The sequence below is a fragment of the Schistocerca gregaria genome, chromosome 1 (genome assembly GCF_023897955.1).
Source record: "Schistocerca gregaria isolate iqSchGreg1 chromosome 1, iqSchGreg1.2, whole genome shotgun sequence".
NCBI classification, from domain to species: Eukaryota; Metazoa; Arthropoda; class Insecta; order Orthoptera; family Acrididae; genus Schistocerca; species Schistocerca gregaria.
In genome coordinates, this window is record NC_064920.1 from 1058187631 (window position 1) to 1058210982 (window position 23352).

General features: G+C 44.5%; 1 protein-coding gene across 1 annotated transcript in view; it reads right to left on the reverse strand.

Annotated features, from left to right (window-relative positions):
* LOC126281065 (serine/threonine-protein phosphatase 6 regulatory ankyrin repeat subunit C-like) overlaps nucleotides 1-23352 on the reverse strand; it is a 333306-nt gene that overhangs the window by 279767 nt on the left and 30187 nt on the right. Inside the window, exon 2 of the mRNA XM_049979813.1 lies at nucleotides 4986-5069. Coding sequence (XP_049835770.1) covers nucleotides 4986-5045 — 60 coding nt within the window. The 5' untranslated portion in view covers nucleotides 5046-5069. The remainder of the gene's footprint in view (nucleotides 1-4985; nucleotides 5070-23352) is intronic.

The following is a 23352-nucleotide window of genomic DNA, read 5'->3' on the forward strand; positions in this document are numbered from 1 at the left end:
TTTTGAGCGATTTTAATTGTTTCTCTATCCCTCTGTCGTCTACTTCGATATCTACCATTTTGTCAACTGTGCGACAATCTAGAGAAGGAAGCACAGTGCAGTCTTCCTCTGTGAAACAGCTTTGGAAGAAGACATTTAGTATTTCGGCCTTTAGTCTTTCATCCTCTGTTTCAGTACCATTTTGGTCACAGAGTGTCTGGACATTTTGTTTTGATCCACCTACCGCTTTGACATAGGACCAAAATTTCTTAGGATTTTCTGCCAAGTCAGTACATAGAACGTTACTTTCGAATTCATTGAAAGCCTCTCGCATAGCCCTCCTCACACTACATTTCGCTTCGCGTAATTTTTGTTTGTCTGCAAGGCTTTGGCTATGTTTATGTTTGCTGTGAAGTTCCCTTTGCTTCCGCAGCAGTTTTCTAACTCGGTTGTTGTACCACGGTGGCTCTTTTCCATCTCTTACGATCTTGCTTGGCACATACTCATCTAACGCATATTGTACCATGGTTTTGAACTTTGTCCACTGATCCTCAACACTATCTGCACTTGAGACAAAACTTTTGTGTTGAGCCGTCAGGTACTCTGTAATCTGCTTTTTGTCACTTTTGCTAAACAGAAAAATCTTCCTACCTTTTTTAATATTTCTATTTACGGCTGAAATCATCGACGCAGTAACCGCTTTATGATCGCTGATTCCCTGTTCTGCATTAACTGATTCAAATAGTTCGGGTCTGTTTGTCACCAGAAGGTCTAATATATTATCGCCACGAGTCGGTTTTCTGTTTAACTGCTCAAGGTAGTTTTCAGATAAAGCACTTAAAAATATTTCACTGGATTCTTTGTCCCTGCCACCCGTTATGAACGTTTGAGTCTCCCAGTCTATATCCGGCAAATTAAAATCTCCACCCAGAACTATAACATGGTGGGGAAATCTACTCGAAATATTTTCCAAATTATTCTTCAGGTGCTGAGCCACAACAGCTGCTGAGCCCGGGGGCCTATAGAGACATCCAATTACCATGTCTGAGCCTGCTTTAACCGTGACCTTCACCCAAATCATTTCACAATTCGAATCTCCGTCAATTTCCTTCGATACTATTGCACTTCTTATCGCTATAAACACGCCTCCCCCTTCACTGTCCAGCCTATCTCTGCGGTATACATTCCAATCAGAGTTTAGGATTTCATTACTGTTTACGTCTGGTTTCAGCCAACTTTCTGTTCCTAGTACTATATGGGCGTTGTGACCGTTTATTAATGAGAGCAGTTCTGGGACCTTTCTATAGACGCTTCTGCAGTTTACTATTAGCACATTAATATTGTTATTCCTTGTTGCATTTTGCCTACTCCTGCCTTGCCGCGTCTCAGGAGGCGTCTTGTCGGGCCTAGGGAGGGAATTCTCTAACCTAAAAAAACCCCATGTGCACTCCACACGTACTCCGCTACCCTCGTAGCCGCTTCCGGCGTGTAGTGCACGCCTGACCTATTCAGGGGGACCCTACATTTCTCCACCCGATAGCGGAGGTCGAGAAATTTGCACCCCAGCTCTCCGCAGAATCGTCTGAGCCTCTGGTTTAAGCCTTCCACTCGGCTCCAAACCAGAGGACCGCGATCGGTTCTCGGAACGATACTACAAACAGTTAGCTCTGATTCCACCCCGCGAGCGAGGCTTTCCACCTTCACCAACTCCGCCAACCGCCTGTACGAACTGAGGATGACCTCTGAACCCAGACGGCAAGAGTCATTGGTGCCGACATGAGCAACAATTTGCAGTCGGGTGCACCCAGTGCTCTCTATCGCCGCCGGTAGGGCCTCCTCCACATCTCGGATGAGACCCCCCGGCAAGCAGACAGAGTGAACACTGGCCTTCTTCCCCGACCTTTCCGCTATTTTCCTAAGGGGCTCCATCACCCGCCTAACGTTGGAGCTCCCAATAACTAATAAACCCCTCCCCCCGTGTGCCTGCTCGGACCTTGCTGAAGGAGCAGCCACATGTCCACTCACAGGCAGAGCGGGCGATGCCACACGGCCAGCCTCCACATTGACCCTCCGCCTCGTGCGCCGCGAACGCCGCTGAACCCGCCACTCCCCTTGGGGAGAGGGTGGCCCAACCGCGCCCGGTACCCGCGAAGATGTCTCGACAGCAGGGACAGTGGGTGAAGCATCTAACACCTGGGGTGCACCATGCGACGCACCAGACTCCCCACTGCCGCTACACTCCGAGGCAGCAGCCTGAAGACGGCTGACCGCAGCCATCAACACGCTCAGCTGTTCGCGAAGAGTGGCCAGCTCCTCCTGCGTCCGTACACATGGTACCTCACACACAAAATGACTCCTTTCATCTTTGAAGGACCAATATTTATTGCACTACAGGGCTACAAAATGTTTGTGTTAGTATAATGTCGGACCCCCATGGTTTTGAATATAAGGGTCCAGATGTCACAGCTTGGAGTTGTACAGGTCTCACATGTAGCCCTGTGATGCTCTATCCCATGCCACTTGCACCTGAGTGTGTAGTTCCTGCAGATTGGCGGGTGGAGTTGAAGGCCTCATGGCATGCAACATGGTACCTGACACATTCTCACTCAGGGAGAGATCAGGCAATGCAATTGGCTATGGCAGTGAATCCACAGCTGCAAGGCAAGTTTAGGAGATGGCAGTGGTATGAAGTTGAGTGTTGTTCTGTTGAAATAGACCATGGGTGTGGATATTCATAAATGCCAAAGCTATCAGTTGCAGGACCTCCTCCATATATTGTGCAGTTGTCACAGAGCCAGTTATGAACACTAATTGTGAATGGGCATCACTAGATATCCCTCCTAAGAACATCACATCAAGCTGGTGGGATGTGCACTGCTCCCTGTGGCGCCCTCCACTGTGCCTTCAGAAACAGACCCAATGGTCACCACCTCCAAGGCAGATGTGGAACTTGTCACTAAAGATGACCCACTCTCAACTTGCAGGGCTCCATGTCAATCACTGCTGACACCAAGTGAGTTGGGCACAATGTCTTGGGGGATGTGAGTGGGCAGCCATTGTAACAGTCAGCGTGAGGCAAGCCCTGCATGATGCGATTGTCTGCCAATGGTATGAGGGCTATTCAGAAAGTAGGGAACATTTCTGCCTGACGCCACTAGGTAAGCACTGATTGCATTTATTTTGGTATGTGCATGCTCGGCAGCCCAGTCAGCAACCATCCATGACAGTGGAAATGTCTCTGCACATCTGGTTTTTTCAATATTCGAATTTGAAATGTGCACTGCAATCGAAAATCACGCCAGTTGTGAGGTGCAGTTTTTGTTCACAAAAAACCTAAAACCTATAGAAGTTTGTCATGAACTGTGAGAAGTGTATGGAAACAACGTAATGTGTGATTGTTCCATCTGGAAATGGTGCATTTGGTTTAAAAATGGCCAAACCAATGTTCATGGCGAAGAGAATAATGGATGCCCTAGCATTGTGACTGATGATCTTGACACTAAAGTTGATGAAATGATTCGTGAAAACCACCACTTCACAATAACGGAGCTTTCGCTTTCATTCCCAAAAGTTTCACAGACTTTGTTGTTTGAAATTGTCACTCAAAAGCTAGGCTACCACAAATTTTGTTCATAATGGGCGCCCAAAATGCTTACAGAGCACCATAAAAAACAGTGAATGGGGGCAATGTTGACATTTCTGGAGGCCTACCACAAACAAGGTGATTCATTACTGGATCAGATCATAACAGGTGATGAGGCTTGCATGAAACACATCAATTGCGAGACAAAATTACAGTCCATGGAATGGAGGCACACAAGGTCCCCCCAAAAACCTTGTCAGCAAGGAAGGTGATGGTGACAGTGTTTTGGGACAGGCAAAGTGTGTTTCTTATTGATTTTCTTGAATGTAGAACAACCATAAATTCTGCCCGGTACTGTCAAACTTTGCACAGCCTCAGAAGAGCAGTTAATAAGAAACGCTGAGGAAACCTGACATCCAAAATTTTGATTTTTCACAACAATGTCCGACCTCACATGGCAAACCGCACAAAGGAACTGCTTAATTCATTCAAATGGGAAATTTTCCCTCATCCGCCCTGCAGCCCCGATCTTGCACCAAGCAACTTCAACATGTTTCTCAAGATGAAGAACTGGCTTGCAACGCAACGCTTTGATGACGATGCGGAACTGCAGGCAGGCGTGTCTGACTGGCTAAACCCTCAGGCGGCAGAATTTTATGACGAAGGTCTTTCATAGCTTGTCCACCACTATTATAAGTGCCTCAATGTGTTTGGTGACTATGTGGAAAAGTAGTATGTCCATCTCTCTTTCAAATGTATATAATAAAATGTATTTCTTGTACTTAGTTTTCTTTTTAATGCCAAAATGTTCTCTACTTTCTGAACAGGCCTCATACTAGCACTTTGAGGATGTTCCATAGAAGGCAGGTCAGCTCACTGAATGGTTTCTATCATTGCGTTGGATCTGCACATGTGCAGTGGACAATCCATTGGCCCATCCTTCCATGTGATGCATGTCAGTTGTCCAGAACCTATAATGTGTGCATGTGTGCCTTCCTTCATCCACGGCTGCCAGCATCATGCAATGGGGGTGCCTGTATGCCAAATGTGGTGCACAATACAGTGATGGGACCATCTACCCCCCGCAGCACCACATTCCAACCTCCCTTGAGCTTATGTAGCTGAACAGTCTGCAGTCTAACATGTTGTTTTGGAATAGTGCAAATTCAGGTGATATGCTAGTGATTCTAACAGCTGGCATACTGGCTGGTATGGCCACTTGGGTCCCCCTTATATAAACTACAGGTATGACCTCACGCCCCCACCAAAGGTTCCTGAGTGCATGGCCAACCATACAAAAGTAACCACTGTCATAGCTGATGATGTGCAACATATCCACCCAGTTTGCAGTGGATCAGTCAGGTACTTCTGGGTGCAGCTCTTCTTATGATGACCAGTGAACAAGACGCTTTTATCTGCTCACCTTGATATCTCCATTGTATACCGCCTGTCTCAAACGCCAATCATCTTCCATCGCTCCCATTTTGTGTTTTAAGACAAAATGTGCCTAAAATACAAAAATTGCACACTTTCAAATTTACTGTAATTAGTTTTTATATCTGTATATTATTGGCACAATATCACATGCATAAGACAGGAAGATAATAAAGTGAATCAAGCTATGAGATAATCTGCTGTGTCAGTTTCTTAAAAATGTAAATCATTCTTGTAGCTTAATAATGTCTGTGCAAACTTGAGCACAATCAAACAATTATCATAAATTAATTAAATTGAGTTCAGACACTGTGATTATGTAAAGAAATAATTAAATGTATATTGTTCATGTGAGTAGTTAGTCAAGTGAAATTCATGAGGTACTAGTTCTGGAAGAATGAATCTAAACTGCCTAGTATTGAACCAGGGATCGATATTCCCCTGTATGCTCTACAGAAGCATAACAAGCTACAGTGTACATTCTTTGTCTGTGGCCATTCATTTGAAGGAGGATATGAAGGATATCGCTGTAGCTTTCCAGTGATGAAAGCTGAACATTCTATTTACTCTTTGTGGGTTCACATCTGAAGAATGTGAAGTTTGTCAATAATCAAAAAATGGAAAATCCAGGATGGAATGTAACAATATTGTGATATGGAAAGTTGCTTCTCATCATATAACGGAGATGCTGAGTTGCAGATAGCTACAAAAGAAGCACTGTCACAAATAATGGCTTTTGGCCAGTAATGCTTTCATTAAAATTAGATGGCAAACACACACATACACACTCACACAAACACAGCTCACACACACACGACTGCAGGCTCAGGCAACTGAGGCCACACTGAGAGCAGCAGCACTGGTACATGATGGGTGTGGTGACTGTGTGGGGGTACTGAGGAGACTGGGGTGGGGAGGGGGAGGAATAGTAGTGTAGGGGTGGTGGACAGTGACATGCTGGTAGGGAGAGCGCAGGGACGAGGTGGAAAGAGGGTAGGGCAGCTACGTGCAATCAGGAGGTTGAAGGAGGGAACAGAGAGGTGGACAGGGGGGGGGGGGGGAGGGGGGTAGCAGAAAAGGAGAGAATTAAAAAGACTGGGTGCAATGGAGGAATGAGGGTCGTGTAGTGCTGGAAAGGGAACAGGGAAGGGGCTGGATGGGAGAGGACACTGACTAACGAAGGCTGAGGCCATGAAGGTTATGGTAATGTAGGATATCTTGCAAGGAGCGACTGAATTACATTTTCTGCCAGGGTTTTGGCTACCTCTCATCATGCCCCAAAATGAGAAATTTCCTACCTACTATCCTTTCCACCCATCCCACAGTGCTATTCTGCCATCCACTGAATCTACACAATATACTCATACATCCCTACACAATCCCTGCTCCCAACCCCTTACCTCTTGTCTCATACCCCTGGAATAGACCTAGATGCAAGGCCTGCCCACTACATCCTCCCACCACCACCTACTCCAGTCCGGTCACAAATATCACCTATCCCATCAAAGGCAGGGCTACCTGTGAAACCAGTCACATGATCTACAAGCTAAGCTGCAACCACTGTACATTCTATGTGGGTATGACAACCAACAAGCTGTCTGTTCACATGAATGGCCACTGACAAACTGTGGTCAAGTAACAAGTGGACCACCCTGTTGCTGATCACACTTCATTTCAATAACTGCTTCACAGACTGCTACGATATTCATCCTTCCCACTAACACCAGCTTTTCTGAATTGTGCAGGTGGGAACTTTCCTTAGAATATGTTCTACATTCCCTTCATTAGTCATTGTCCTCTGCCATCCAGCCCCTTCTCTGTTCCCATTCCAGCACTACACAGCCCTCATTCCTCCATCACACTCAGTCCTTTTGATTCTATCCTTTCCCACTAACCCCCTCTCCACCTCTCCGCTCCCTTTGTCAACCTCCCGACATAGCTGCCCTGCCCTCTTTCCACCTTGTCCCTGCGTGCTCCCCAACAGCCCGTCACTGTCTGCCAACACTACCCTATTATGCCTCCCTCACCCCGCCGCAGTCTCCTCCTTACCCCCACCCAGTCACCACTCACATCATGCATCAGTGCTGCGGCTCGCAGTGTGGCCTCAGTTGCCTAGACTACAGTCAAGCTTGTATGAGTTGCATTTGCATGAGTGTGTATATGTGTGTTGGCTATCTAGTTCTGATGAAGGCCTTACGGGCCTAAAGCTATTATTTGTGACAGTGTTTTTGTAGTGCCTCCTCTAAATGGTGAGTAGCAACTTTCCTTTTCACAATGAAGTTAGTCAATAATTCCTCCAATCCATAGCGACACACATCATTGGTGCCGACATGAGCGACCACCTACGGATGGGTGCACCCTGTACCCTTCATGGCATCTGGAAGGACCCTTTCCACATCAGGAATGACTCCCCCCCCCCGGTATGCACACAGAGTGCACATTGGTTTTCTTCCCCTCTCTTGCTGCCATATTCTTACGGGGCCCCATTACGCGCCCGATGTTGGAGCTCCCAACTCCCAGTAAGCCCACCGTCTGTGACCGCCCAGATCCTGCAGACTGAGGGGCAACCTCTGGAACAGGTCAAGCAACCATGTCCGGCCGAAGATCAGTATCAGCCGGAGACAGAGCCCGAAACCGGTTCATCAGACAAACTGGAGAGGTCCTCCGTTCAGCCCTCCGGAATGTCTTTAGCCCCCTGCCACACCTCGAGACGACCTCCCACTCTACCACTGGTGAGGGGTCAGCCTCAATGTAATGTGAGCAGTATCATGGGCAGCCAGAGCCATAGTCCAATCGGGGGATGCGTGGGACGAGATGGCTGTCCCCGACAAACCCCCATCCGGGCCCCCACAGTGATGCCAATTGGCAACAGCTTCAAGTGACCAAAGCCAACACTTCCTGAAGCTGGGAGTGCAGGGATGCCAACTCAGCGTGCATCTGAACACAGTAGTCACAGTCCCTATCCGTGCTAAAAACTGTTGTGCAAAGAATGTCTGAACTAATCTACAGAGCACAATAATACAAAATTAGCTTCCCTTCTTTGAACTTTTTTGCTGTACTGTGTCAGTCCTATATTATATGGATTCCACACTGTACACCAAGACTCTAGAAAAGGGCAGACAAGCATAGCATATGCAGCCTCTTGAGCACACCCATTACAGATTCTAAATGTTATACCAAAAATTTGTAGTCTTTGGTTTGATTTCCCCACAACATTATCTACATGATCATTCCAATTTAAGTTATTCATAATTGTAATGCGAAAGTTTTTAGTTGCGTTTACACACTTTAGATTTATGTGACTTATCATGTAACTGAAATTTAGTGTATTCTTTTTAGTGCTTATGTGGATGATTTCGTACTTTTCATGATTTAGAGTCAATTGTCATTTCTTACACCATACAGGTATCTTGTCTAAATCATTTTGCAATTTATTTTGATCATCAGATAACTTTACAACATGGTAAATGACAGTATCATCTGAAAACAGTCTAAGAAGGTTGCTCAGGCTGTCACCAAAATCATTTACGTAGATTAGGACAACAGAAGTCTTATAACGCTTTCTTAGGGAACATCAGATATTATGTAGGATTTATTTCACTACATACAGGAAAACACTTGTGTGGAATTTATACTGTGAACGACCACCTTTATTGCACCACACAATCACAATACATACATATGTTAATGCGGGAAACGGACACTGGTTGTGTCCGCCAAAGAGCCCCGCTCGTAAAGAGAATCTCTCAGTGTCTTGTCAACTATCAACTTGTCCCTCCCGCACAGCCCTTCCCCCCCCCCCCTCCCCCCCCCCCCCCCCACCCCTGAAGTGCGGAGCACCCGGTATGGTGGGGTACTTAAACTTCACCTCTCGGCCTGCCTGAGTGCGGATAGTGCGAGTGTGGGTGCTTGCTGCATTAGGTCCCCTGGTGTGGGGCTCCCGTGGGTCACAGCTGTCTGGTTCAGCAGGAGGTGTGGGTTCGTTGCAAGTGGTGTCTGAAGTCGTCTGTGAGACTATAGTCGGTGCTGTCACTGTCCAAGCCGGTTTTACTCGCTCAATGGAAACCTTGGTCGACTTTCCCTGGAGGAGGATATCCATTGTGTGTGTGTCCCGTCCTAGCACATGGTATGGTCTAGTGTACGGTGGCTGTAACGAATGACGTACCAGGTCTGTGCAGATCATGATGTGGGAACAAGTATCGAGGGACATGTGTATGAACACTAGATGCGTGCCGTGCTGAGAAATCGGGGCTGCACGTAGCGTCTCTACCTGCTTCCTCATTTGGTGCAAGAGGTGGGGTAGTTGTGTGTCATCTGGGAGAGGAACTGGTGCAAGAAATGCTGCTGGAACACAGAGTGGTTCTCCATATACCAACTCTGCTGAGGAACAATTGATGTCTGTTTTTAATGTGGTCCGTAACCCCAACAAAACCAATCACAACGCTTGAGTCCACGAGTCCTCGTTTCACATCAGGGCAGCCTTTAAGGTCCGGTATCACCTTTCCACCAAACCGTTGCTGGCCGGGTGGTAGCTAGTAGTACGGTTTCGTTGAAAGCCGCAGAGTTTCGACAGTTGTTGGAACAGTGTCGACTTGAACTGGCATCCTTGGTCGGTGGTAACAAAAATTGGGCACCCAAAACGAGCCACCCAAGTTTCCAAGAATGCCCATGCAGTAGTCTCTGCATAAATGTCCCTGATTGGTGTAGCCTCTACCCACTGTGTGCAACAATCCACTGCCGTAAACAAGTACCTGTAACCTTCTGAAGGGGGGAGGGGTCCAACCAAGTCAAAGTGTACATGCCCAAAATGTGCCGTTGGGTTTGGGAATTGTCCTACTGGAGCATGAACATGGAGTCCCACTTTGCTATGTTGACACTGATAGCAGCTGCGGGCCCACTCCCATGTATCTTTCTTGATTGAAGGCCACACAAAACGGTCCGTCACTAATTTCACTGAGGCATTTGTTCCAGGGTGTGTCAGGTTGTGAATGCTGTCGAATACCTTTTGTCGGAATTGGGGGGTGATGTATGGGCGTGGTCTAACCATGGAGGTGTCGCACCATACCTTACATGGGCTGCAGGGGATGTCCACAAGTTGTAAACATAGGCCAGTGGATGGGTCCACCAACAAGGACTGCAGCTGTGCATCTGAAGCCTGAGCCCTTGCCAATTCAGAATAATCCAACATTGAACTTATCCCATTAATACGTGAGAAATAGTCTGCCACAATGTTGTCGGCACCATGGATGTGACGTACGTCTGTCGAAAACTGGCATATAAACTCTATATGGCGGGCTTGGCGGGGGGAACTTGAATTGCTGACTTTGTAGAAAGCTGCCACGAGAGGTTTGTGGTCAGTGTATATGGTGAATTGCCTACCCTCAACGAAGGGGTGGAAGTGCCTGATGCTTTCGTACATTGTGAGGAGTTCCCTGTCATATGCACTCCAACGAGTTTGACTCACCTGTAGTTTTTGTGAGAAAAAACTTAGTGGCTGCCAATGATCGATCCTTCACTCTCTGGTGCAGTGCAGTGCTGCCCCGATTGCAACTTGGCTTGTGTCCACTACCAGGGCTAGCTGAGCTCCTGGTTCAGGGTGTGCAAGCCCCACTGCGTTGTGAAAGCTGTTTTGCAGTGCCTTGAAAGCTGAGTCCATCTCGGGTGTCCATGGGAGTGGGCGCTTGCCAATTTTGTGGTGTCCGGCCAAGGCATTGTTCAGTGGCGTCTAGGAATCGTCGGACATCGTGGTAGGTTTGAGGCCGTGTTAGGGTACGCAACAACTCCAGCTTCTCTGGCAGTGGGAAAATGCCCTGAGCTGGCACTTTATAACCCAGGAAGGTTACCACGGGTTCCCTAAAAACACACTTGTCCTTCTTAAGTGTTATTCCATGAGCACTAAGCCTGCTTTGCACCTCGCTTACATGCTTCTGATGGTCAGAAACATTCCCCGAAAACACTAGAATATCGTCTAAATAGGCGAAACAATATGGTAGTCCTCTTAGCACGTTGTCTAGGGACCATATCCATGTCTGGGCACCATTTTTCAGCCCAAATGGCATCACCAAAAATTCAAACAGCCAGAATGGGGTTGTCACTGCAGTCTTTGGTATGTCCTTCTCTGCCATTGGGATCTGATTATAAGCCTTACGGCAATCCAAAACATTGAATATGGTAGCCCCGGCCAGTGAATGAGTGAAATCCTGTATATGTGGCACAGGGTACCTGTCTGGAACAGTTCAGGCATTCAAAGCTCGATAATCACCGCATGGGCGCCATGACCCATTCCTTTTACGGGCGAGATGCAGAGATGCAGAGGAGAGGACGACGGACTGTTGGATGGCTGTATAGTTCCTTCCTGTAGCATCTCATTGAAAATGGCCTTGATTTTCCCCAAGTGATCAGGTGCAAGCCTGCGAACACGTGAGGAGACTGGTGGGCCTGGAGTTGTACAGATGTGGTGCACTGTCTCATGCTTCGCCCTGCTCTTTCTTGTTCCCTCTTGTGGTTTGGGTGTCGCCTTTGTGGTTGAAACAGCAGGAGCCTGTTTTTGTGTCATCAACTGTTTTGATGTCGTTTGATCCATCTGCCAGTCAGATTCCTTCATTGCTATGGTGTCCTCCCAGGTGGGTGCACTGAGGTTATCTACCCTTCGGCATGCATGAGAGGTTGGACGTCCTTGTATTCCTGGAATAACAAATCCATTGGCAGAATGGACGAGTTGTGACTTGTGTAAACCCACGCACAATGTATGTTTTGCCAGGAAATCAGCACCTAGTAGAGGTTGGTCGATATCGGCCATAACGAACGTCCAGTTGCATTTTTCTGGTAGCCCAATATCCACTGGCAGTGTTCTCTGTCCATATGTGTGGATGACTGAATCATTGACTGATTTCAAAGTGGTCTCTTCAGTGTTTTTGTCTGAAGGGAAGAAATTTACAGGCAGAGCTGGTGTCAACCAAGAACATCCGTCCTGTGGAGCGATCAGGAACGAAAAGTCTTTGTGAAGCAGCGTACCTTACAGCTGTGGGAGAAGTCGATCCGCATAACGCAGGCTCGTGCTGAAATGGGGGTGTTCTCCTTTGATGCGTCTGTGAGTTTAGGCACAGTTTCTTGTCGTCACAGTCGACTGCGCCTAAAGCAGGCCATGGGATGCGTTTTGGTGCTAGCACGGCGCCTTACACCTGGTAGCTTCGGTGCCGAAGTGCAGGTGGAACTAGCAATAACCGGTGCCGTTGTTTGCATGACATGGCGGTCGCGTCGGCTGACGACGACGCGTGTGTGTGTCAGCCGCTGCAACATCGTGTGGCTCTAACCGCTGCAGCTGGGCAGTCAGCTAATCGATGGTAGCGCGGAGAGATCGGAAATCTCCGGCCCCGTCCGGCACTGGTCGTATGGTCGTGGCAGCACAAGCTGGAGGCACCGTGTTGATCGGCTCTGGCGGTGCTCAGCTGGTGACATTGGCGAGGTGGTTGCTGCGGCGGCCACTGTGGCGAGGGAGTCGAACAGGGAGTGCGCTCTATCGGACACTTGCAGCAACTCGCTTAATGGCCAGCCCTCGTAAGCAATTAAGGTTAAGCCCACCTGCGGAGGTAACTGCTGTTGCCATATGTGCAAAAGTAATGTGTCTGAGAACACGGAAGGGTCCACCATAGCACATAAATTCCGGTAAAAGTCTGAAGGCAACCTGTCACCGCATTTCTAATGGTAAAGGACCTGTGTTATCTGCTGGTCCACAGGTTTTGTACAACGCGAAATTAAAGCCGTCTTGAGAGTGGCGTAGGCTTGTTGTGGTTGGGGTTGCAAAATTATATCCGATACCACTGACGATGCACGTTAGTCCAGGCTGCATATCACTAGCGTGAACTGTTCAAAATCGTCGACTATTTGTTGCTGCACGAAAATGTTCTCCATAATAGCGAACCAAATTTCTGGGCGATCGGGAACAAAAGGTGGGGGCCAAATTTGTAACCACGACGTGGGTGGGCCACGGAAAGTGAGAAACTCATGGGAGTGGTACCGACGCGGGTGATGAAAACGGGAGCACTTTTGGTCTGATATCAGTGTGCCCTGTGCGCTGGTTGTGCGAGGCAATATCCTGTGGTGGCGGCGTGGGACCCACTGGCACACGCGGCACAGTCGGAAACGTAACGTCGTGGGCGAAGTCGGTTTGCGATGTAGGCATCTGTGGCACTGTGAACTGAGGGTTTTGCTGCCATGTGTCAAGCTCCTTCTTGATATTTTGGATGATGCCTCAATGTCGCAGAAGAGGTTCTGTGCAGACGACACGTCGATACGAGACGTCGTGGAAAATATCTAAAGTAACTTGCCTACTGTCACACTTTTTAGTTATGGGGTCATCACTTATGTAGGAGTTATTTCACTATATACAGGAAAACACTTGTGTGGAACGTATACTGTGAACAACCACCTTTATTGTACCGCACAAAATGTGTCCTCCAAAGAGCCCCGCTCGTAAAGAGAATCTCTCAGTGTCTTGTCACTCCCACAATTACTTCTCTTTAACTCAATGAATTTCCTTCAGTTATTATGAACTGTGACCTTTCTGAGATGAAACCACAAATTTAGTCACACGACTGAGATGATACTCCAAAAATATGGAATCAATTTTATGTTCTCGGTCAATAGCACTCATTACTTCATGACGATAGAGACTAGTTCTGTTTCACAAGAACAATATTTTCTCAAACTGTGTTGGCTACCTGGCAATAAATTGTTTTCTTTGAGATGATTCATAATGTTTGATCATAGCATCAGTTCCAAAATTTTACTGAAAATCAACATTAGTGGTGTGGGTCTGTAATTCAGTGGATTACTACTATTTCTTTTCTTGGATATTGGTGTGGGTTGTACAACTTCCCAGTATTTGGGTATGGAACTTTCTATGAGTGACTGGTTCTATATGGTTGCTAAGTAAGGATCCATGCATCAGCATACTCTGAAAGGAACCTGACTGGTACACAATCTGGACTGGAAGCCTTGCTGCACCAAGGATATATGCTTCTAAGTTACTCATATTGGCAGTTGTTCTGGATTTGAATTCTATAGTATTTACTTTGTCTTCTTTTGTGGAGGAATTTCATAAAACTGTGTTTAATAATACTGCTTTACTGGCACTGTCATCAATAACACGACCATTGTTTGCGTCTTGCCACTAGTGTACTTTACATTCAACCAGAACCTCTTTGGATTTTTCCCCAGATTTTGAGACAGAGTTTCATTCTGGAAACTATTAACACATCTTGCACTGAAATTTGTGCTAAATTTTGAGCTTCTGTAAAATTTTTCCAGTCTTGGGGATTTTGTATTCTTTTAAATTTTGCATTCTTCCTTTGTTGCTTCTGTAATAGTGCTCTGACCTGTTTTTCATACCGTGGAGGACCAGCACAATCTCTTATTAATTTATTTGATATATATCTCTCAGTTGCGTCATTACTATTTCTTTGAATTTAAACTACATCTGATCTATGCTTACATAGTCATGTCATTTAACTACCTACCATTAGCTCATCATCTGAGTCTTTCTTTAGCTCTTGACATACAAAAAATACTTCCATTTACTATCCCTTCACCAAGCTAAGTGAAATAAAACTTTGTTTTATTTTCGTTACAATAATATTATACAAAGGCAAGTTGCCACTCACCATCTAGCGGAGATGCTGAGTCACAGATAGGCACAAGGAAAAGACAGTCACAAATAAGCTTTTGGCCAACAAGGCCTCTCCTGATAAAGGTCTTGCTGGCTGAAAGCCCATTTGTGACAGTCTTTTTGTTGTGCCTACCTGTAACCCAGCATTTCCACTATATGGTGAGTGGCAATTTTCCTTTTCATAATTTTTTTACATTCCATTCGGATTTTCCACTGTTTGATAATTTTAATTTTAGAGATAATTACTCTACCAGTAATTTCAAAAGTGCTTTTCTCTTTTGATTGCAGAGAAACCTTCTGTCTTTTAGTGCTTGCTGAATCAATAGGCTATTTCTCACTGCCACAATTCAGTCTCATAACACAAACAGACTGTTAAAATTTCATTTTGGGCACTTAGACATTCTGTAACTTAGATTTAAAAACTCTCTTTCATTTACCAAAATTATTCCAGACCATTTATACTCCTCTGTTTATTTCATTCCTGTCCATCTATCTGTCATCTTCAACTGCAATAAATACAAAAAAAAATGTAAAGCAGTTCTAAGATATCATTGTTAATTTGCACTATTTTCTTTTCAAGATGTGCATTGTTGTTGTTGATATCTCCAGTCCAAAAACTGTTGCAAGTCACTTTATAACTATATAACTATTGCAACTTACATCAACTTGAACCTGCTTACTGAAGTCAAGCCTTGGTCTTCCTCTTTGTACTCCCACACTATCCTCTACTACCAAACTGACCATTCGCTGATGCCTCAGTATGAGTCTATCAACCAATCCCTAGTTTTAGTCCAGTTGTGCCAAAAATTGCCTTTTCAACAATTTGATTCAATACCTCTTCATCAGGTATTTGGTCTATCCACCTAATCTTCAGCATTCTCCTGCAATCACACATTTCAAAAGCTTCCATTCTCTTCTTGTGTGAACTGCTTACCATCCACATTTCACTTTCCTATTAGGCCACATTCCATACACATATCTTCAGAAAAGGATTACTAACAATTAAATTTACATGTTAACAAATTCCTCTTTTTTGGAAATTATTTTCTTGCTGTTGCCAGTCCGTGTTTCATTTCCCCTCTACTTTGGCAACCATCAATTATTTTGCTGCCCGAATAGCAAACCTCATACACTACTTTTAGTGTCTCATTTCCTAATACTCCCCTCAGGACTACCGATTTAAAATGGCTACATTCCATTACATTTGTTTTACTTTTGCTAACATTGATCTTATAACCTATTTCAAGACACTATCCATCCCATTTAACTTCTGTTCCATTTCTTTCGCTGTTACTGACAGAATTAAATTCCCTCAGCAAACTTCAAAGTTTTAATTTCTTTCCCATGAACTTTAATTCTCTTTTTGTATTTCTCATTGTGTCTTGAAAGGAGGATATAAGATGAACATTAACAAAAGCAAAACGAGGATAATGGAATGTAGTCAAATTAAATCGGGTGATGCTGAGGGAATTAGATTAGGAAATGAGACACTTAAAGTAGTAAAGGAGTTTTGCTATTTAGGAAGTAAAATAACTGATGATGGTCGAAGTAGAGAGGATATAAAATGTAGACTGGCAATGGCAAGGAAAGCGTTTCTGAAGAAGAGAAATTTGTTAACATCGAATATAGATTTATGTATCAGGAAGTCGTTTCTGAAAGTATTTGTTTGGAGTGTAGCCATGTATGGAAGTGAAACATGGACGATAACTAGTTTGGACAAGAAGAGAATAGAAGCTTTCGAAATGTGGTGCTACAGAAGAATACTGAAGATAAGGTGGATAGATCACGTATCTAATGAGGAGGTATTGAATAGGATTGGGGAGAAGAGAAGTTTGTGGCACAACTTGACTAGAAGAAGGGATCGGTTGGTAGGACATGTTTTGAGGCATCAAGGGATCACAAATTTAGCATTGGAGGGCAGCGTGGAGGGTAAAAATCGTAGAGGGAGACCGAGAGATGAGTACACTAAGCAGATTCAGAAGGATGTAGGTTGCAGTAGGTACTGGGAGATGAAGCAGCTTGCGCAGGATAGAGTAGCATGGAGAGCTGCATCAAACCAGTCTCAGGACTGAAGACAACAACAACAACAACATTGGTACCCTACACAGCTTGCTCAGTGTACAGACTGAATAACATCAGGGATAAGCTACAACTCCATCTCACTTCTTTCTGAACCACTGCTTCCCTTTCATATCCTTTGACTCATAGAAAGGCAGTCTGGTTTCTGTACGAGCTGTAAATATCCTTTCACTCCCAACATTTTATCCCTGTTATCTTTAGAATTTCAAAGAGTGTATTCCAGTCAACATTCTTAAAAGCTTTCTCTGAATCTACAAATGCTATAAACCCTTCCTTAACCTATCATGTAATATAATTCATATGGTCAGTACTGTCTCATGAGTTCTTACATTTTTCCAGAATCCATATTTATTTCCCCAAGTTGGCTTCCACCAGTTTTTCCATTCTTGCATAAACAATTCATGTCAGTATTTTGGGCTCATGACTGATGGCACAATTGTCAGCACCTGCCTTCTTTGGAGTTCAATTCTTTGTGAAGTGTGTGGGCATTTTGCTGTCTCATTAGTCTTGCACACCAGGTGGAATATTTTTGATACAGCTGGCTCTCCTAAGGAACTCAGTAATTCTGACAAAATGTCATCTACTCTAGGCTTATCATTGGGTTGTGAGTCACAATTGGATAGCTGTTCAGTAGAGCACTTGCCTAAGAAGGACAAAGATCCCAAGCTTGGATTCTTATCTAGCACACAGTTTTAATCTTTTACTCTTCCATGAAGTTTCAAATTAGCACACATTCTGATGGAGAGCAAAAATTCATTACAAACGTTTTTGGGGGCTTGAATCAATTGAACTTCATGTTTCACATTTATTGTTTTCCCTCTTGTGTTAGTAAATTTTTAAGGTAATTGTTTATGAGTTTTCAGGAGGTACAGTATACACTTACTGGCTATGCTATTGCATCACTGTGTATGTGTTTCCAAAGAGTTAGAAGTTCTGATTTAAAACTTAGCTTAGGGTTGGTATGTCTCTTTGAAAATATGCAGCCCAGAGGATTTTTCCAATAATAAAGGTCTGACACATTCTGTCTGGGAGTGACTAATATACATATAAATCTACATATATACTCTGAATATAATAGAAAGAAGCATTCCACATGGGAAATATATTAAATACAAAGATGCTGTGACTTACCAAACAAGAAAGCGCTGGTAGATAGACACAATAAAAACACACAAACACACACAAATTTCAAGCTTTTGCAACCCACGGTTGCTTCATCAGGAAAGAGGGAAGGAGAGGGAAAGACGAAAGGCTGTGGGTTTTAAGGGAGAGGGTAAGGAGTCATTCCAATCCCGGGAGCAGAAAGACTTACCTTAGAGGGGGGGGGGGGGGGGGGGGGGGGGGGGGAAGGGACAGGTATACACTCACACATACACACACACATATCCATCCGCACATATACAGACACAGGCAGACATATGTAAAGGCAAAGAGTCTGGGCAGAGATGTCAGACGAGGCTGAAGTACAGAGGCAAGATGTTGTTGAGTGACAAGTGATGTATGAGAGGCGGCAACTTGAAATTAGTGGAGATTGAGGCCTGGTACATATATACTCACAATTATTGACAGAATACTTTAATTGGATGGATAAAAAATCTACTAAGTGGCAGAAGAACACATACAGTCCCCAACAATCAGTCTTTCCTTCTCACCCCGTCCAGTAAGTCTCCCCTGACCCATGGCTCTGGGTGTCTTTCCCAAAATATACCCCTTTCCTAGACCTCACTGGGTCTTTTCCTCCACCCCTCTTTCTTTCAGTTCAATCCTTCTGCCTGAAGAAGGAGCCACTGGCTCCAAAAGCTTGCCTAATTATAAGCTCCTTTTACATGTGTGTTCTGCCACTGCTTTGTGAGTAGTTTTTTTATCTATCCAATTAAATTACATACATATTCTGCAAGCCACGGTACGTTTCATGGTAGCATCTACCTTGCAATTAACAGTTTTCATCATACTGAATTTGCATATTGAGCAGAAACGACTGCCTGTACACCATGTTGCACTCCAGTCTCTCTTTATCTTATTCTAAAACCCTATACGAAATACACAGTGATGGCAGCAAAATGGTTGCAAAGTATTCCTCAAATGCAAGTTATCGAAATTTACAGTTCAGGGTTTTACAAGAATTCCAATTTAAGTTCCCAGAGCATTACAGTTACACCACACCCATTTGGACTATGCTCTCCAATCGTAGCAGTATGTGTTTTAATTTCTTTGATTCTATTGTCATGCTTACTTGAGAAGTGGCCTGTAAACTGAAATTATCTAGGCATACTATACAGTGTAGATGGGGACCAGGGAGGTCTCAGCATGCTGTATTGATCCCCCCAACCGACAAGTACAAGTTGCTTCTGTCACTGAAACTGAGGCAGTGGGACTCACCTTACCTATTTTGGCAAAACCTGTTTTGTTCAGTGTCAAGAGGAGGCAAAAGCAAAAGGGAAGTCGTCTATCGACTGTGGGCTGTTCACATGTATGACAAATGCCTTGGCTTCTCATTCAACATGTTGAAGGGGATATTCTGGCAGCTATTAAGGGAACAGGGTGCAAGCACCTGCACACTGTGTTGGATGTTAGAACAAATGCTTCCTATTGTCTGGACTCCATGGTCATACTTGGGTCATTCCAATGATAGGTTGAGAAGACCAGCCCTGTGCATTGAGTTCCGACAATGCTCACAATTTGCAGCATTTTCCATAGAACGGAGTTTGGCCCCGTGGTTCTGAGCTGAGTGGAAGGACAACCAGAGGCTTCAAAAGTTCTGTGTCAAGATAGACTGCAACTTCCTGGATGTGTGCCATAGGGTTGAGAACTGCAAGGTGCCCCTAAATGGATCATGTGTGTATTACATATCATAGACTGCTCCCCTGGTAGCCGACTGTGCATGGAGTGCACACCGGGATTTTTTAGATAAGGCAACTCTCCATCCAATACAGTTAAATGATAGTTGTAGGAAATCCACACGTATCAGTGTGAAATGGAAAGAAATGTCTCCCACAGGTGAGAGTATTAAAATACTAGTGGTTAACTGCAGAAGCACTCACAACAAAATGCCAGAGTTCAAAGCACTCCTGAAAAGCAATGAAGCTCACATAGATACAGAAAGCTGATTGAAACCTGAAATTGATAGCAGTGAGATTTTTGGGGAAAATAAGTGTATATCAAAATGATCGGCTAATGGGGAATGGAGTGGTGCATTTGCTGCAGTAGACAAGAAACTCAAATCCATCAACAGAAATTGAAGCTACAAGTGAAACTGTTTGGGCAGGAGTCAATATCATGGGTGAGCATAAAGTGGTAATTGGCTCCTTCTAATGCCCACCAGAGTCATCTCCTGATGTAACTGAAAACTTTAGAAAAACCTCATTTCACTCGTATGTAAGTTCCCGAGTCGTACTGTAATCATCAGTGGAGACTTTAATCATCCAACAACCAATTAGGAAAATTACAGTTTTGTTAGTGGTGCACATGATAACACATCCTGTGAAACATTACTAAATGTCTCCTCTGAAAACTGCATAGAACAGATAGTTTGGAACCCCACTCATGATGAACATATACTGGATCTAATGGCTACCAATAGACCTGACCACTTTGGGGGATGTCCACATCGAAAGTGTTATCAGTGTTTATAGAGCTGTTACAGCAACAATAACTACTAAAGTATGAAGGGCAACCAAAAGAAGCAGAGGGAAAGATTCCTATGGGAAAAATATATCTAAAAACAAAAATGATGTAACTTACCAAACGAAAGTGCTGGCATGTTGATAGACACACAAACAAACACTTGTGTGTATGTTTGTGTGTCTATCAACATGCCATTCATCATTTTTGTATGTATACCGTATTTACTCGAATCTAAGCCGCACTCAAATCTAAGCCGCACATAAAAAATGAGGCTCGAAATAAAGGAAAAAAAAAATTCCTGAATCTAAGCCACACCTGAGATTTGAGACTCGAAATTCAAGGAGAGAGAAGAGTTTTAGGCAGCACCTCCAAATCGAAAAAAAGTTGGTCCATTGTAATATGAGACACAGTTTAGGTCAAATGAATGACGATACAGCTATAGTAGTCTGGTTAGAGTCGTAAGCTTAGCAGTTAAGCTTTACCAGGTAGCTATTGCTATGCGTCAGGCACTCCGTCCGTATTTATACGGGTACCCTTACTTTTTCACGTGCTTCGTCTGGTTTGAATCTATTGCTGATTTTGCTTTAATCTGATAAGTGCCGTTTTCTTTGTTATAGGTGTTTACGTCACTCTAAGCTGAAAATGCATTACTGTACTGTGTCATGCATTGTTTGTCGCATTCTGATAGTGCGTGTTTATGGCCTGTCGCTGCTCGCAGCATGGCTTGCTTTTGTGCGTGCTACCGCAGCTTACAATTAAAAAAAAAAAGGAGAGAGTAATCGTCTCATTAGCGAAACTTTGGCAAGAGACTGCTATCTGTTGTTACTTACACTGCTGCTTTCTTTGATAATGATTAACAAGAACCAAATAATAGTCTGCGTATGATAGAACAAGTTCTGAACGAGAGTTAGGTGAAAATTTTTCTCTGTTTGAAAATCTTTGTGGCCGCTTCTTTAGTACATCAAATTCTGCACAGAAATTTGAGTCATATTAGATTTAAAAATCTAGTCAGTTGCCGTGCTTCATTTCTGACTGTCTCACTATTAGGCATAAGAATAATACGAATATAAACATGACACGATAAGTATATTCTTCCGCGTTTGCTGTTGTCTCACCTTACTTTTGTAGTTTATTAGGCAGACAGGATTTAAATGAGATAGCAGCAAACACGAAAGAATACATGGCAGAAATTTTATATTCGTATTATTCTTATGGTGAAGAGAATACTGTATGTGATTCACATTTCATCAGGTTCCTATTAGCAATCATCTCTTCTCACAGGTAGGAAAAAATTCAGAATGTAGAGTTGGCCATAACAACATTTTCAAAATATGTCTGCTTGTGTCTGTGTATGTGCGGATGGATATGTGTGTGTGTGTGCGAGTGTACACCTGTCCTTTTTTTCCCCTAAGGGAAGTCTTTCCGCTCCCGGGATTGGAATGACTCCTTACCCTCTCCCTTAAAACCCACACCCTTTCATTTTTCCCTCTCCTTCCTTCCTTCCTGACGAAGCAACTGCCAGTTGCGAAAGCTCGAATTCTGTGTGTGTGTTTGTGTGTTTTGTTCATGTGCCTGTCTGCCGGCGCTTTCCCGCTTGGTAAGTCTTGGAATCTTTGTTTTTAATATATAGGGAAACATTCCACGTGGGAAAAATATATCTAAAAACAAAGATGATGTGACTTACCAAACAAAAGCGCTGGCAGGTTGATAGACACACAAACAAACACAAACATACACACAAAATTCAAGCTTTCGCAGCTAACAGTTGCTTCATCAGGAAAGTGGAAAGGAGAGGGAAAGACAAAAGGATGTGGGTTTTAAGGGAGAGGGTAAGGAGTCATTCCAATCTCGGGAGCAGAAAGACTTACCTTAGGGGGAAAAAAGGACAGGTATACACTCGCACATACACACATATTCATCCGCACATACACAGACACAAGCAGACATTTGTAAAGGCAAAGAGTTTGGGCAGAGATGTCAGTCAAGGCGGAAGTACAGAGGCAAAGATGTTGTTGAAAGACAGGTGAGGTATGAGCGACGGCAACTTGAAATTAGCTGAGGTTGAGGACTGGTGGATAACGAGAAGAGAGGATATACTGAAGGGCAAGTTCCCATCTCTGGAGTTCTGACAGACTGGTGTTAGTGAGAAGTATCTAGATAACCCGGACAGTGTAACACTGTGCAAAGATGTGCTGGCCGTGCACCAAGGCATGTTTAGCCACAGGGTGATCCTCATTACCAACAAACACTGTCTGCCTGTGTCCATTCATGCGAATGGACAGTTTGTTGCTGGTCATTCCCACATAGAAAACTTCACAGTGTAGGCAGGTCAGTTGGTAAATCACGTGGGTGCTTTCACACGTGGCTCTGCCTTCGATTGTGTACACCTTCCGGGTTACGGGACTGGAGTAGGTGGTGGTGGGAGGGTGCATGGGACAGGTTTTACACCAGGGGCGGTTACAAAGGTAGGAGCCAGAGGGTAGGGAAGGTGGTTTGGGGATTTCATAGGGATGAACTAAAAGGTTACGAAGGTTAGGTGGACGGCGGAAAGACACTCTTGGTTTAGTGGGGAGGATTTCATGAAGGATGGATCTCATTTCAGGGCAGGATTTGAAGAAGTTGTATCCCTGCTGGAGAGCTACATTCAGAGTCTGATCCAGTCCCGGAAAGTATGCTGTCACAAGTGGGGCACTTTTGTGGTTCTTCTGTGGGAGGATCTGTGTTTGAGGGGATGAGGAAGTGGCTCTGGTTATTTGCTTCTGTACCAGGTCGGGAGGGTAGTTGAGGGATGCGAAAGCTGTTTTCAGGTTGTTGGTGTAATGGTTCAAGGATTCCAGACTGGAGATGGATTGTTTGCCACGAAGACCTAGGCTGTAGGGAAGGGACCGTTTGATGTGGAATGGGTGGCAGCTGTCATAATGGAGGTACTGTTGCTTGTTGGTGGGTTTGATGTGGACGGACGTGTGAAGCTGGCCACTGGACAAAT